Below are 17,263 nucleotides of genomic sequence, written 5' to 3'. Positions count from 1 at the left end.
CATTGGATCATCGTTTACAGATTATTTACACAGGATTGAGTTAGTGGCTCCAAGTTCATTTACACAAACCATCACGTGATCATTCACAGGGTCAGTAGGTTCTGAAAACCACATGATGAACCTGTATTTTTTGCTTTAGCAGGAAGGGGGTCAGAACTCAGTGAGATTACCCCAACATGTCGATATATTGTGAAGATTAGTCATTTTGAATTTCAATTTCTGTTCACCGTCTTCACTTTCAATTTCATTTTCATTTTCAGTTCAATTTGATTCGACACACCACAAGAAGCAGCAGCAGAGGCATGGACAGGGAAGCAGCAGAGGCGGGACGAGGAAGCAACAGCAGAGGCTGGTGCGGGGAATCAGCACCAGTAGAAGCAGAGGCGTCGCCACCAGCACCAGCACCAGCAGCCGGCGGCTGAAGTGGAAGAAGTGCAGGTCGCCGTTGGCCGCGCGGAGCAGGTGGGCGGCCGAAGCGGCGGCACAGGTGGGCAACAACAATAGGTCGCCGAAGACTTTGAATGAACATAAAACTTTAAACATGCACGGCCTATATTGAGATACTGTAAGTTGAATCCCACACTCATGTATTCTTCGGTTTTTTGTCAAGTATTTCTATCATAATTTTTGACAAAATATACGGGCGCGGCAATGCGCGTCATTATGTTCTATTTTCTGGTTTTTTGTTGGTATGCACTATAAAAAATGTGACCCGGTGTGGATGCCTATGGTACCTTTTTTATTGCCATGGAAGGTAATTGTGATTTTTCGACATTGAAAGCATGTTTCTCCTTTGGTCAGCAGTTGCTCAAAGTCTTTTTTACTGCCATCTATTTTCTGAAGTTAGTCTCGAAAATACGAGATGTCTATTCATATTCATATATTCAAATGGTATCTCATCTATTCTTTTTTTTTTCAATATTGGTTGTCATACTTAATCTGTGTTGTTATGGATGCAGACTTACACCTTCGACCTGCTTGACCTGTAAAGCAGCACTGCAGCAAAAAGACGAACCAGACCCAATCTAACTCACCATGTAGGCTTTTTTGGTGGAGTAGAATGACGAATCTTCTAAGAATCAGAGGTGGTGTAGTATAGCTTAGGACTACAGAGCTACCTTGTGGATTAGTTAAGGAGCTTATATGTTGGCTGTAGAACCAAGTGTACAAACATGTTTTCTTGTAATTGTTTTGTTTTAGTTATGTTTTGATACAAATGGTTTTTCCGAGCGAGTTGCTCGCCGCGAGGCGGGCAACGCGCGGCAAGCCGCGCCACTTATCTAGTAGATATTATAGACACAGCCAACACCAAAGCTCACATAAATACACCGGCAAACAACAGTCATATAAGAGCATCTCCAAAAGAGGCACTATGGCGCGGCGCGCTAAAATAATTATACAGCGCGGAAAGTGTTTTTTTTTTGCACAGGAGGGCGTTTGCTTCAACAGGGGCTGCAAAATACGTCGCTCCGCTATAGCTCTAGCAAACGCTGCAAAATCCAGCACGCGCGAGCGGTCGGTACTACGATGCAATACATACGAAAAGTATGAAACAACAAATCTCTACTCCTAATGTCTCAGTTGGTAGTCTCCGTTCCGGGTTTTATTTTCGTCCCACCTACTATGGTCTTTTTTGGTACTTGCTCCCACCTCCCGCTCAGCCGCAATGAACCAAAAAAAAACCTCCAGCCGAGTACCCCACCCGCCCCCACGCACCCAAACTCCCGTCGCATCCAACTAACTCGAACGAAATTAAAAACGGCGAAAAAAAGCCGGCGAAAAAAAGATGGCGAAAAAAAGCCGGCAAAAATTAACCAGTGAAAAAAAAAGGAGACTCTGCGCCCTCGAGCGAGGTTTCGAGCCCTCGAGCGAGAAACAGTCGCCCAACTCTGTGCCCTCCTTCGCCCGCCGCCTCCCTTCATCCCTTCACCGCCGCCGCCCTTCGTCCCTTCACCGCCACCGCTCGTTCCATTCACCGCCGCCCTGGCACTGATCCGGCGCGTAAATCGCACATCACAAGCGCCGGACTCCACTGATCCGGCGCTGGTCCAGGATCCGGCGCCGATCCCTTTCAGGACCCGTCGCCGAAGACGTCCAGGACTTCCAGGATCAGTGGATCCCTTTCACCAGCCGCCGCCTTAGGCGTCCAGGATCCGGCGCCAGAGACACTCACGTCCAGGTAACACATTACAAACAGCCATCTCATGAACAGAGACACTCACGTCCAGGTATAATTTGAATTTTACAGCCATCACATTTCATACACACACCCCATGAACAGATAATAATTTACAGCCATCACAGGCATTACAGGACGCTGCATCAATAGTAGTCGCAAAAATAGTAGAATCTGAAAATCTTCTATCTGATGGCTTCACCTTCTATGTAGACGCAAATAGTAGAATCTGAAAAGATACCAGTTCCATACAGCCATATGTTATACTCTTTGGAACCATGTGGTGGCTGCACCTTCTTTGTAGAAGCAAGCTACCAGCCAGCTAAAACATATCTCTGTCAAAACTGTAAATTAAAACAGCAACACGTAAGGACACTAATCTTTTTGCATTTTTCAACCACAACCGAATTAAGACAGAAAGAATTTTGCCTGGCTTAGCTATAGTGTCAAACAGAAAAGTAACCTGTTCCATTATAGGAGCATATTTGACATATTTGAAGGGAGCAATGAATTACCAGAATGATAGGAGCATATTTAACATATTTGAAGGGAGCAATGGATTACCAGAATTATATGGCTTTCAATCAACCATATGGTCACCATTTCGCCAATGATGAACGATTGTGGCTGACAAAAATAAGTTTCACCACCCTACAGATGAGATGGTGGGGAAGTAACTAGTTTAACGTTTCTGATAAAACCGTGTAAAGCAACTGAATGATAATGATAAACTGTGATAAAACTTGAAGTAAATTACCATCGTGTGCATGCGCCATCTATCTTGTTTTCATCTTGCATGTACTCTCTCCATCCGAGTCAGGTTTTCTTTATGCTTTTTCCAGACCTCAAAAACACCACGGCCAGACACAAGTAGGACACAATGGTCATTCCAGGTGCGTATGGGTAATTCAAAAAGCAAAGCCCGTGAACATCAACAAGAAAAGGACCTAGCTAACTACATGTATTAAGCACTGTACCAGTTATTCGTGCATTTCTGACAGTAACAAGAATGTTGATACATAATATGTTGCAGGCGAGGCGAGCGGGAAAAATGTTGAAGAATACAGTGCAACCTTCATACCCGTTGATGAAAAAGTTGACGGTAGTTACGCGACGGAACCGGGTACTAGACTGTGTGAAGAAAAAGTGAGAAGTATTGCCTGACGTGCATTTCTGACAATGACATGAATCATGCTTAATGTGATGCAGGCCCTACGAAGGAGACAAATAATGAAGAATATAATCCAAGCATCGTAACCGTAGCTGAAAATGTTGACACTATTTACACGACGGAAACAGGTAAAGGTCTGAGTGAAGATATCTGTTTACTTTGCCTGCATACTTTGTCGCCTACTCGGAACCAGGTCAGATTGGTTTTGTATTCATGCTGACTACAACTCTACGGATGGATCAAAATTGCTAAGGCCTGGAGACCATGCTGATGGTCTAACGGCTCCGAGTAATCTAACACTCGATCATGCTGGTGGTCTGACAGAGCTGCGAGATGATACTCAAGGTATCCATAGGCATGTTAGCCACCTTCCAAACCGGCCTATTGGGTGGCCTGTCAGTGAGGTTTATGGGTTTTTTGATTTGTATTTATAACATGATGCATACGACACAGCTTCCGAGCACCTTGAAACTAGAGCTTGGATTAATGAATGCAAAAAATATGCTGAGGAAGCAAGGGAGCAGTACAACGCACGGAAGCGTGCAGCTTATCGAAAGAAAAAATATGAGGATATTGTCAGCCTACAAGAGGAGAATCAACCTTTAGTTGCAAATTCTGGTGAGTTGTTTAACGTGACTTTGCTGGCTACTCTTAGCTTGATGCGAGGGACTTGTTGTATTAACTTATATCCCTTAGTAAAGATAATATGATGCTCATACTATGATGCTTAATAGATCATAGGGATCTTATCAACGCTCTTAGGCGGGTGTCTCATCGCAATAACAAGTCGAATGGTTTGGATAACCAACAAGTCATTGGGCAGTCAGTTCGTCGCCGGACTCTATGTGATATCACAAATGTTCAAGAAGATAAGGAGATAAACAAACCCACCAGAGCTTATCATCAGATGAAAATTGATCCACGTCACCTCGGTGTTTCAAGTAAGACTATTTTAAAAATCATCTACTGTTTGCATGATGTTATTCATTTTTCAGCAATTGAAATAAATACTGACCAATCTTGATGAATTAGATAGTCCAGCTAGCTCGGACTATACATCAGTCTCGCCTAATGATACAACATACCCTCATGATGCTACGGTCACATCGGGTGTCATTTGTGTGAAAGATAAACAAGGTAATATCATCTTGCCATCTCCATGGTCGTTTGATGTCTGTTTGTGTTTTTTCATTTGGGTTTTGAGAGAATGACATGAGTGCCATCATTATACAACTTTGGTTCACCAGACAACCTAACTAGCTCTAACTATACATCATTCTCGCATGATGCGTCAACATTTCCCGCTACAACTACGGCCACATCTGGCCTCATTAATGACAACGAGCTACAAGGTAATCATATTGTGCCTACTCATACAGCACTTGCAGGCATGTTTCTGTTTTTTTCTCTAATTTGCGGGAATGTCCTGAATGACACCAGATGTAAATTTAATCTTTAATGTCATCCCAGAAATAGATAAAAAAACTGAAGAAGAACGCAAGAGAGACCATAGAAACGCCCTGAGGAGGGCTTCCTATCGGCAGAAAAAACAACCTAATGTCCAAGATGAAAATGCACAGACCCTTCATTTATCAGGTTAGCTTAAAATGATTTAACCATTATACCATTAAGCATTAATATGTTTGGACAACTTTGGTGAACCAGACAACCCAACTAGCTCTAACTATACCTCATTCTCGCATGGTGCGTCAACATTTCCTGCTACAACTACGGTCACATCTGGTCTCATTAACGACAACGAGCTACAAGGTAATCGTAATAGTGCCTACTCATACAGCAATTGCTAGCATCAGTCTGTTTTATTCTCTACTTTCCGGGAATGTCCTGAATGACACCAGATGTAAATGTAATCTTGAATGACACTCAAGAAATAGATCAAAAAACAGAAGAAGAACGCAAGAGAGACCATAGAAACGCCCTAAGGAGGGCTTCCTATCGGCGGAAAAAACAACCTAATGTCCAAGATGAAAATGCACAGACTCTTCATTTATCTGGTAAGCTTATAATGTTTTAACCATTATCTTTCAGTATCGTCTTAACCATTAAGCATTAATATGTTTGGACAACTTTGGTTCACCAGACAACCAAACAGGCTCGAACTGTATATAATTCTCGCATGATGCGTCAACATTTCCTGCTACAACTACGGTCACATCTGGTATCATTGCTGACAACGATCTACAAGGTAATCATATTTGGGCCTGCTAATGCAGCAATTGCTAGCATCAGTCTGTTTTATTCTCTAATTTTTGGGAATGTCCTGAATGTCACCAGGTGTGATCTTGAATGACACCCAAGAAACAGAGCAAATTACGGAAGAAGAACGCAAGAGAGACCATAGAAACGCCCTGCGGCGAGCTGCTTATTGGAGGAAAAAGGAGAAGCGTATCGAAGATCAAAACAAACGTCCACTTACGAATTCAGGTATAAGCTTACCTTGAGTATCCCTTTCAACATCAGGCCCATATATTCGAAATGACACTCCTCCAGCGCCTTAAAATCAAGATGTTCTAACTATGTTTTGAAAATAGTAGATGAACCAGACAACCTGAATAGCCAAAGCGTTAAAGAATTATTGTGTGAGGAAGCAACATTTCCCCCTTCAACTTTACACGAGTCTGGTGTCCCCCATAACGCTGTTCTAGCTAGGAGGCAAAGTGACAATGAGCGGAAACGTAAATTAACAAACGAGCAAAGGGAGCAGAAAAACGCATGTAGCAGAGCATGTTATCAGTAGAAAAAGGACGAAGTAACGGGGGATGTCAGAGAAACAAAAAATGAAAAACTACGAGAGAAGCGCGTTCAGCGCCGCAAAAGCATGTCAGTGATTGAGAAGGGGGAGTCAAGTGCTCAGAGGAAGGCTAGTTATGAAAGAAGGAAAAAAACACCGTGCAAAGAATGCATCGCAATCCCCCTTTCAGACCTAGCAAACTCAACATCTGAATGTCCCGCTTCCCCAAGCCGCGCATCACCCGTCTCTCGTGCCGCAGAAGATGATTCATCTAATGGCGAGCCGGGGACGAACATGCCGAGATACACTGCCGGTGCCGATGGTATGAAATTGCGATTGTCACTTTCTTATGCTCATTCTCAGCAAGCCTGTTCTAACAATATGTGATCTAATGTCGCATTAGGTACGCTGACAATGCAGAAGACATCGATGTATTCTTAAGCGGCAGCATGGGCGATGAGCCGGCAGCACCCGACTTGATGGATGAGGAGTACTACATGTTTCGCAACGAAGGTATGGCCAACTCTAAACTAGGACATTGTGGAGCTTTATTGTAGTTAGAATTATTATTTGTTCTTATTTTAAACGCGATGTTTCAACAAATGCCCGTAGGATCCGATAATAACATATTGGATGATGACGAGGAAGCAAGCATGTCTAGCGCTAATCCTAGCGAGATTGATCCATTTGACAGTGTCTACTCAAACATCCCAGATAGCACTCACATCCTGAAACTCGCTGAAAATTGCAAACACTGCAAGGCCAGGAAGTTTGAGTTTGAGACTGACGGGTTCTGCTGTCGCAATGGCCAGATTCAGCTTAAGCAACCGGAACCAAACCCAGAGCTTATGAGGCTATGGTCGAGCATGGATGCAGATTCTAGACATTTTCGAGAGAACATACGGTTCTTCAACGGGCATTTCGCCTTCACAACCCTTGGCGTCAGCCTTGATGAAAACTACACAAACATGAAGTCTGGGGTGTACACATTCCGAGCACACGGCACCATCTACCACAACGTGCATTCGTTCGGGCCAAGCTCCCGTCCAGAACATCTGCAGTTGTACTTCTATGATGACGACCCAAACCTAACTCATCGTAAGGCGGCCACCAAGCAATTAGACCAGGATGTCGTGAAGGGTTTGGTAGACATACTCAAAGAAAACCCATACTCCCAGCAATTTAGGAGTTTGGGTGCACACAAGGACAACCTCGATGATTATAGGATAGACCTAAACACCGATAAGAGGCTTGACCAAAGAAGATATAATAGACCGGTGTCATCTGAGGTCGCTGCAATTTGGGTTGAGGGCAATGACCTAGCCAAAAGGTTTGACCGCAGGATAACACTTTGTGGTTAGAACAACGAAAGGCATAGTATACGTGTGACCTCGGGAGCATATGACCCGTTGTCTTATCCCTTATTCTATCCAAGGGGGAGCTAGGTTGGCATCCGAAGCTACCTAAACGTAATGTTTCTTGGGAGCTTGTACAACATCCAAGACTGGGCCATGATGATGATGAGGATGCAGGTATGTTGTTTGTGTCCCATTTTTTACAAACAATATCTTATTTCTCAAAAGAATGCTCATGCGATGTTACTCAAACATGTGCAGAGGGGAATAGCAGGTTATGCGTCTCCGTGAGAGACTATTACTATTACATGCTGCAAACACGGCCTGGGATCTTCAATCCTATACTCTGTGGAGCACGCCTACTGCAGCAATGGGCGGTTGACATGTACATCAAGATTGAGAGTTGTCGGTTGAGGTGGTACAGGAAGAACCAGACGCAGATACGTGCCGACTTGTATAAAGGAGTTGTTGATGCGATCACATCGGGGGAGACGCGAGCAAGCGCTGTTGGGGTAAGAATAGTGCTCCCTGGAACTTACCCTGGTGGTGACCGCGACATGAAGAAGAGACATATGGATGCCATGGAAATTGTCAATACATACGGGAAGCCTGACATCTTCTTGACCATGACTTGCAACCCTAAATGGGAAGAGATAACGAATGAGTTGCTTCCTGGTCAGACGGCGCAAGATCGTCCTGATATTGTGGCCCGTGTGTTCTACAGCAAGCCAGAGGCTATGAAAGACCTGTTGCTCAAGAAAATGGTCCTGGGTGTTGTTGTTGCTTATGTGTACGTAGTCGAGTTCCAAAAGAGGGGCCTCCCACACGCACATTTTTTGTTGACATGGATTCAACATACAAGCTTCTCGTCCCGGAGCAGTATGGCCGACTCATTTCCGCAGAGCTCCCAGACAAGCAAAAGTATCCGGAATTGTATGCAATGGTGGTTAAACATATGATGCACGGACCATGCGGTGCTCTCAATCCGAAGAATGTTTGCATGCAAGACAATGAATGCAAGTGCAGATACCCTCGGCCGTTCAATGAGAACACGGTACAAGGCAAGGACTCATACCCAGTTTATCGGCGTAGAGACGATGGAAGACGTGCTAAGGTCCGAGGGAAAATGTTGGACAACCGATGGGCTGTGCCGTATAATCCTTATCTTCTGCGGATGTTTAATTGCCACATCAATGTTGAGGTCTGCTCTAGCATAAATGCCGTCAAATACATTTATAAGGGTCATGATAAGGCTTCTTTCAGCATCGACCAGCCAGACGCTGATGGTAACATTGATGAGATCAAGAGATACGTTGACGCAAGATGGGTCACCCCTCCGGAGGCTATATGGAGGATATTTGGCTTCCCACTGTGCGCCAATTACCCGCCTGTCTTGAAGTTGGCTCTTCATCTCCCGAATATGCACAGGGTTGCATTCAATGCACAGGCTGACTTGAAAAATGTTGTCTCCTCCGAAAATGCTTCAAAATCCATGTTAACTGAGTATTTCAAGGCTAACAAAAAACACCCTTGGGCAAGGCATATATTGTACAAGGATTTTCCCGGAAGCTTCACGTGGGAGAAGAGAAAGAAGTTCTGGAAGCGGCGGGTTGAACGTTTTCAAATAGGTCGTATCGTGTCTGCCAATCCTGCCGAGGGGGAGCGATACTACCTGCGTGTGTTGTTGAACCATGTTACAGGCAAAACATGATTTGAGGACCTGCTCACCGTGGACGGCGTGGTATGTGGGAGCTTTAGGGAGGCTGCTAAAAGGTTGGGACTCATCGAGGCTGACAACACGCTCAACGACTGTCTTACTGAGACGGAGCAGTGGGCGATGCCATGTTCTCTTAGGGGGCTCTTCGCAACCATCTTGGTGCACTGCGAGCCAGGCGACGTGCGCGGTTTATGGGATAGGCACCTTGAGCCTATGTCTGATGACTACCGTCGAACACGCACGTCCCCAAATGAGGTGGAGCAGATGGTGTTGCTTGACATTAGGGGTATGTTGCAGTCCATGGGTAAAGACATTATTGATTTCGCTCTTCCAACCATTGATGATGTGTTTGACCCAACTGAGGGCGAGGCCAGAGAGATCATCGAGGAATCAACCGTTGAGTTTGATGAAAGTGACACTAAATTGTCATCTTCCTTGAATTTGGAACAAAGGGCCGCATACGACGAGATACTATTGGCTGTTGAACGAGGTGATGGGGGTGTATTCTTTGTAGATGGCCCTGGAGGTACAGGGAAGACCTTCCTCTACAGGGCGATGCTCGCCAAGGTGAGGGGCGAGGGCAAGATTGCTATCGCTACCGCGACGTCGGGCGTCGCTGCTTCTATCATGCCTGGCGGTAGGACTGCCCACTCGAGGTTCAAAATCCCACTGAGTTGCGATGATGGAGCCTCGTGCAGCTTCACCAAGCAGAGTGGGACCACCAAGCTGCTAAGGATGGCCTCATTGATACTATGGGACGAGGCCAGCATGACTAAGCGACAAGCTGTTGAGGCATTGGACAATAGCATGCGTGACATCATGGGAATACGCGACCGACCCTTTGGAGGAAAGACTGTTGTTTTTGGCGGGGACTTTAGGCAGGTGCTTCCGGTCGTCAGAAGGGGGTCACGGGGCCAGATAATTGATGCAAGCCTCCGAAGTTCTCATCTATGGAAGGGTATGCGGCAGCTTCGGCTCATCACCAACATGAGGGCTCATAATGACATGTGGTTTGCAGATTACTTGCTCAGGGTCGATAACGGCACAGAGGAAGCCGACGATCAAGGCAACATACTACTGCCTGATGACATTTGTCTGCCATCTATAGGCGAGGTTGACGACCTAGAGAAGCTGATTGACCACGTGTTTCCGAGTCTAGATGACAACATGTCTGATTCGAATTACATGACATCTCGCGCCATCCTTTCCACGACAAATGACAACGTTGACAAGATAAACATCCGCATGATAGAGCGTTTCCACGGAGATGAATTAATCTACCATAGCTTTGACAGTGCGGAGGACGACCCATATGGCTACTACGCTCCTGAGTTTCTTAACGGATTGACTCCCAATGGTCTTCCTCCGCATGCACTCAAACTAAAGCTGAACTGCCCGGTCATACTTCTAAGGAACATTGATCCAGCTAATGGACTGTGTAACGGTACTAGGCTTGTTGTTAGAGGTTTTGAGAGGAACACCATTGATGCAGAAATCGTGATTGGACAACACGCGGGTAGGAGGGTCTTCCTTCCTCGAATACCTCTGTGCCCATCTGACAACGACATGTTTCCATTCAAGTTTAAGAGGAAGCAATTTCCTATAAGGCTTAGCTTTGCTATGACGATTAACAAGGCTCAAGGGCAGACCATCCCGATTGTTGGTGTGTATCTACCTAATCCGGTGTTCTCTCATGGTCAACTCTATGTTGCTTTGTCTCGAGCAACCGCGAAGAGAAACATAAAGATACTTATTCAGAAGGAGAAGCCGAAGGAGAAGTCCAACAAGCAAAATAACAATCGAAAGAAGCGAAAAAGACCGACCGTGTCCTTGCTGACCTCAATGAAGAACACCGTCTACAAGGAAGTACTTACAGGCTGAAGTCCGGTCTTAATAGACCTGCTGGATTTATAGATACGGAATTTACTTTTCCTTCAGTCAAGAACTGCTGTAATTCGGTTTATTTACATATCTTTTCATTTGGTATCTTGGTTGTTGGAGGTATACTCCAATTAGTTGAACTACTAACTGCATTTCAATAAACAGCCGTCATAGTAGGACCTTCATCGCTGTTATAGGTTTTCCACTATCGCAATGTTTCTGGCAATGTACATGTCACACAACGTACCGTGTTATGTGTAATCTGAGATTCAGAAATAATGTTTGGCTTCATAAAGACCCGCAACATGTTAAATTTTCTTTGTACAGTTTGATTAAAACCTGGAGCATGCATGTCTTGTCATCATTTAGCATGCAGGTTACATTTGATACATTGAACTTCAGTGCGTGTGATACATCTGTTTACATATGTTATGTATGCTCGAGAGGATTAATACATACATGCTCATGAAAAGGCTAAAATCATACATGTATCTGATGTTGTTTTCATGCCTTGAGCTTTATGAGTGTGTATGAGTGTGTAATATTTGATTTGTTCCACCCAGTTTTAAATGTTGTTCAGTTTTCATGTAGATTTATAGCTATCAAGGCTTGCTGTTAGTATATATAGTTATGTATTTGAAATTCTTTTACTCCCTTGAGCTTTATGAGTGTCTAAGTTTTGGTTTGCTCCAATCGGTGTTAAACGCTGTTTAGTTTTCATGAGCAGATGAAGCATACGTGGTCATGAAAATGCTGAAAGCATACATGCATTTCAAATTATTTTTACTGCCTTGAGCTGTATGAGTGTGTATGAGTGTCTAATATTTGTCCCGCATGTTCATAGTTATTATATTGGTGCTCAAATTAATGTGTTTGACGATACTTATGCAAAAAAATGATGTTCATAAAAAGATGTTCAAAGAAAAATATTGACTAGAAATGGAAAATAACTTAATAAAACCGGAAAAGGAAATAACTCAATTTTAATTTCGGCAGACTTAGTAAATATCCATATGGTAACTATTTGATGACGGCAAGTTAGTTTATTTAATGACGAAAATCCCCCATATAATATCCGGAAACGAATAGTATATTATGGCAAGTGATCATGCCAATCACCAACCATGTCATCAAATCAGAACGTGTATCATCAGACTTAAATGTGTTTCCTTTATATCTCCAAATGGGTTGGTTACATAAAATTTGGTAGTGTTAGTTTATTTAATGGCATGTTCATTGTTTTTCATTGTAAACTACTACTGGGTTGATCACGCCGAATCATAAATCTGATTCTAAAAGATTTTATTTTCTGATTGTGATCATCTCGGTTGCTTCATAGAAGGATTTTCTAATCAATGTTTCCTTATAAACATCTATAAATTGCTACACCCTTGCACCACCCAAACCAGAACGCACCACCCTTGCACCACCCAAACCAGAACGCTCCACCCTTGCCACTCCATTTTCTTTGACATGTCGTCATCCAATAGTTCCGAGGATAACCATCAAGATCAAGAAGACACGACTCAGCTTCACCCTGATGATCTAGGTCAACTGGAAGATGAAGAACCGCACCGAGATCGTGGTCTTGGTGAGGGATCCTCACGTAAGTGTAAGAAACTAAAGATGCATGATCATAATCTGCCTATTCAGTTCCCAACCATGCTTTCCACAAACCACTTTGATAACCTAATCCGACGTCGTGAGGTGCATCACATCCCTCGTGCACATGTCCCCTCAGGCTAGGATATCCAGCGTGACACGGGGTCAAATGCACAGAGGAAAGATGGTTGGGGTACCAGCAACTATGATATTCTGCAGGCACAGCAGCATACTAGCATGTTGGTGCAGACTTTGATTAACCAAATGAATCAGTTGACAGAGGTGGTCGTGAAGCATATCCAAGCATGCGACAAGAAGCCACCACCACCTTCAAATGACCAAGCATGAGGGGGTCTACATTGTTATTTATATTTCTTAGTATGTTAGTTGTTGCATTGCTCCTTATGAGCATTTATCAATGTAATCGTTCGGATTCAAATAATCAAGGGTTATTAATTTGCTTGTTGTCTCTTACTTGATGACAATGTGATTTTCAGTTATCTTTTATTTATCCCAGCAAACATGCTAATTCCAAGTTGCATGTTTGCTCTCAGCCCCATGCCATGTTTTAGTAATGGCAGCAGCGATACACGTGCTTACTCGCAAACCACTTATCTATATCTACACTACCTAAAAGAGACAAAAGGTTCCCTCTCCTATCTTACATCAAAATAATTTTGGGATGCTCTTGCTACCTCCAATGGTCACCTCATTACCAGTGTGTTCTCCTTGGCGTGGGCTTGCTTGCTTCTGCTGCTCCGTATGGGTGAGAGAGCGTGCATGTGTGAGAAAGGCTCAAGGGCCAGAGCAGTTTTACCCACACGCAAAATTGTGATGCCGACGAGCAGAAGCAACCGGAGTACTTATTTTTTCGTGTTTCGCAAAATGAACCAGCCCTCAGGCGCTGAGAGAGAGAGAGAGAGATGGAGCGATTAATTTTTCGTGACCGAGAGATGCTGCTGATGTGCTGCTTCTGCTAATGCATACACAGAGAGGGGCATGTGTCTAATACCGTTGCTGCTAATCCATACGCATAGATAGACAAAATTATGTTGTGTGCTATCTATGGGAGCGCGTACTTCTACTACTATTATCTTTAGTTGCTATACTATTGTTTCTCATTTGTACGTATGTGTGTTATACAGATTGTTGTGATGAAAAATAATAAACAATATTATCTTTTGCAAAGCTGTGGTCGAGTGAATGATTTGTATTCCAATTATATTGTTTGATATACATGAGGATCGTAAACTTATGTGTTAGACATGATTTATACTAAAATAATAAAATTGTCTATTGTCCCGTAGCAATTACCTATAAAATAATTAAAGACATGATTTACGCAAGGTGAAAGATCGAGGATGTCGCCTAAAGGGGGGGGTGAATAGGCGCTTTAAAATAATTACGGTTTAGGCTTGAACAAATGCGGAATAAACCTAGCGGTTAATTTGTCAAGCACAAAACCTATAACAACTAGGCTCACCTATGTGCACCAACAACTTATGCTAAGCAAGATAAACTACTAGGTGATAGCAAGATATATGACAAGAAACAATATGGCTATCACAAAGTAAAGTGCATAAGTAAAGAGCTCGGGTAAGAGATAACCGAGGCACGCGGAGATGACGATGTATCCCGAAGTTCACACCCTTGCGGATGTTAATCTCCGTTTGGAGCGGTGTGGAGGCACAATGCTCCCCAAGAATCCACTAGGGCCACCGTAATCTTCTCACGCCCTCGCACAATGCAAGATGCCGTGATTCCACTAAGGGACCCTTGAGGGCGCTCACCGAACCCGTACAAATGGCAACCCTTGGGGGCGGTCACCGAACCCGTACACTTTGGCAACCCTTGGGGGCGGTCACCGAACCTGTCAAATTGCTCGGGGCGATCTCCACAACCTAATTGGAGACCCCGACGCTTGCCCAGAGCTTTACACCACAATGATTGAGCTCCGAACACCACCAACCGTCTAGGGCGCCCAAGCACCCAAGAGGAACAAGCTCAAAGGTACCAAGCACCCAAGAGTAATAAGCTTCTCAACTTGTAACTTCCACGTATCACGTGGAGAACTCAAACCGATGCACCAAATGCAATGGCAAGGGCACACGGAGTGCCCAAGTCCTTCTCTCTCAAATCCCACCAAAGCAACTAATGCTAGGGAGGAAAATGAGAGGAAGAACAAGAAGGAGAACACCAAGAACTCGAAGATCTAGATCCAAGGGGTTCCCCTCACATAGAGGAGAAAGTGATTGGTGGAAATATGGATCTAGATCTCCTCTCTCTTTTCCTCAAAAACTAGCAAGAATCCATGGAGGGATTGGGAGTTAGCAAGCTCGAAGAAGGTCAACAATGGGGAAAGAACACGAGCTCAAAGGATAAGATTCATTGGGGAAGAAGACCCCCTTTTATAGGTGGGGAAAAAATCCAACCGTTATGGTCACAGCCCGCACCGAGCGGTACTACCGCTTCAAGGAGCGGTACTACCGCTAGGGCGGTAGTAGCCCCTGGAAACACAACAGCGAGGAGGCAAAAAAGCCAGAAGAACCGTCGGAGCGGTAGTACCGCTTGACCTCACGGTACTACCGCTAGGGGTAGCGGTACTACTGCTAAGGGTAGCGGTACTACTGCTTGCGAGCGGTACTAAAAAATTACATCCGTGCCTACCACCTCTAGACTTGTGACGAGTTTTTGGTTCGAGCGGAAGTAGCCACGGAAGTAGCCGCGGTAGTACTGCTCCAAGCGGTAGTGCCGCTCCCAAGAGCGGTAGTAGCGCTCCCAAGAGCGGTAGTAAAAAATTACATCCGCTCCTGTCCACGGTAGTACCGCTGCAGCCTTTTCAGAACACCAAAACTACCACAACTTCTGCAAACGGACTCCGAATTCGACGAAACCAAGTTTGTTGGAAAGCTAGCGACAAGGGCTAACACAATATTGATAGAAATAACAATAAGAAGAAAATGAGAAAAGTCCCATAAGAAAATGGTGAGAACCCTTCCTCGAACGAGACCGGTAAAACCTCCAACACCGAAAACGCAATAGAAGAAGCATGTGAACTCCGTTTTCGATGAACTCAAGCTTGTCATCAAGATGACCATAAGCTCTAAGACTCACAAAGAGAACCAAACAAGAACCAAGAAACATGATGCAAGGATGCAATGGTTTGAGCTCTCTACTAATGATACGATCAAGCTACCAACTTGAGAGCCCCCCTTGATAGTACGACAATCGATCCTATAACCCGGTCTCCCAACAACCACCATGAGACCGGTAAAATAGAAAACCTATTAAGGGCAAACCTTTGCCTTGCACATGATCCACTTGAGCTAGATGATGATGATCTTGTCCTCCTCAAGATGGACCACCTTTCTTGATTGCGTTGGGTCGATGGAGACTAGATTATTGCTCCCCCATACTCCACTATGGGTGAGCCACTCTTCGGCACATCTTCACAAGTCCATTGACATCACAATGTATGGCAAGCTTCAAGCACTTGATCTCTTCGTGATGCTCCACTTGAACTTGCACACGGCAATCTTGATGACGATCACCACTTGATGTCATCCTTTCCATGGGTTGTATGATATCTTCCTCTTGACGCAAGCCCATGGACATGTACCTAACCCCACATAGAACTCTCACATAGACCATGGGTTAGTACACAAAGTGCAATGGACAATGCTTACCATACCATGGGATCACTTGATCCCTCTCGGTACATCCTTTACGCTTTGTGAGTTGATCAACTTGATTCACTCTTGACTTAGTCTTGATCAACCTTGAATCTTTCCAACTCTCTTCGTTTGGATGATGTCCTGAAGGTAAACATGAATGATCACACAATCTTCTTCTTCAAGACATGCTTGCAATAAGCTCAACACTCACATGACCAATCTTTGGGTAATTCCTTAATAGCGCCTTGATCAACACATAAACTCCTTGAAACCAACACATGGACTTCAAGAAATGCCTATGGACAAACCCTTCAAATATAACTCAATGCAACCATTAGTCCATAGAGAATGTCATCAATTACCAAAACCACACATGGGGGCACCGCATGTCCTTTCACAAGGGCAATTACCTATAACATAATTAAAGATATCATCAAGGTAATGGAAAATAACAAAATATAAAAGGGAAAAATAAATAATTTAATGTGAAAATTAGAAAGGTTAAGAAATATCCATAAAGAAGAAAGTCAACCTTTCATAGGCAACAAATTGTGATTCTATACGCAAGTGATAAATCAGATGCGGAATCATAGGCAAGTGATCATAAATCACAAATTTACATTTATTAAATATGACGTGAATCAATTCGGTTGATCATGGACCGATTTTCAGATGTCTGTTTCCTTGATTAATAAACAATCTTTAATAGGTTGCCGAATATTAGAGATCTGATAGATATGTCACCCACGGGGACCTAGCCTGCCAAAAACAAATTTTCAAAATTATTTCATTTTCCCGCCGCCCACTATGCTTATATAAACAAGCCCCGCTGCACCATATTTGTCTCCATCTTTCTATAGAGGAAAAGTCATCTCCTACACGACGACCATGGTAATCTCATACGGATCGATCACCTCTAAGAGGGTGATGGCGTC

The 17,263-nt window shown here is 44.0% G+C and overlaps 1 protein-coding gene across 1 annotated transcript; it reads left to right on the top strand.

The window, feature by feature from the left end:
* The first annotated feature begins 3,056 nt into the window (after positions 1-3,056).
* Positions 3,057-11,052, top strand: LOC109740668 (uncharacterized). Its single transcript, XM_040400585.1, has 12 exons — positions 3,057-3,069; positions 3,210-3,278; positions 3,386-3,475; positions 3,672-3,692; positions 3,801-3,965; positions 4,082-4,169; positions 6,503-6,612; positions 6,712-7,388; positions 7,535-7,631; positions 7,716-8,244; positions 8,481-9,063; positions 9,172-11,052. The coding sequence occupies exons 1-12, from the start codon at positions 3,057-3,059 to the stop codon at positions 11,050-11,052; spliced, it is 4,323 nt and encodes a 1,440-aa protein (XP_040256519.1).
* Positions 11,053-17,263: the final 6,211 nt, after the last annotated feature.

Source organism: Aegilops tauschii, chromosome 2 (genome assembly GCF_002575655.3).
Source record: "Aegilops tauschii subsp. strangulata cultivar AL8/78 chromosome 2, Aet v6.0, whole genome shotgun sequence".
NCBI classification, from domain to species: domain Eukaryota; kingdom Viridiplantae; phylum Streptophyta; class Magnoliopsida; order Poales; family Poaceae; genus Aegilops; species Aegilops tauschii.
This window is presented reverse-complemented; position numbering and strand designations above follow the sequence as displayed.

Bases quoted from the DNA above. Each gene is read 5' to 3' on its own strand.
- LOC109740668 (XM_040400585.1), top strand. The intron at 3,279-3,385 runs GTAGTTACGCGA...AATGTGATGCAG, and splicing joins CGTTGATGAAAAAGTTGACG to GCCCTACGAAGGAGACAAAT. The intron at 4,170-6,502 runs GTCAGTTCGTCG...ATGTCGCATTAG, and splicing joins AACCAACAAGTCATTGGGCA to GTACGCTGACAATGCAGAAG.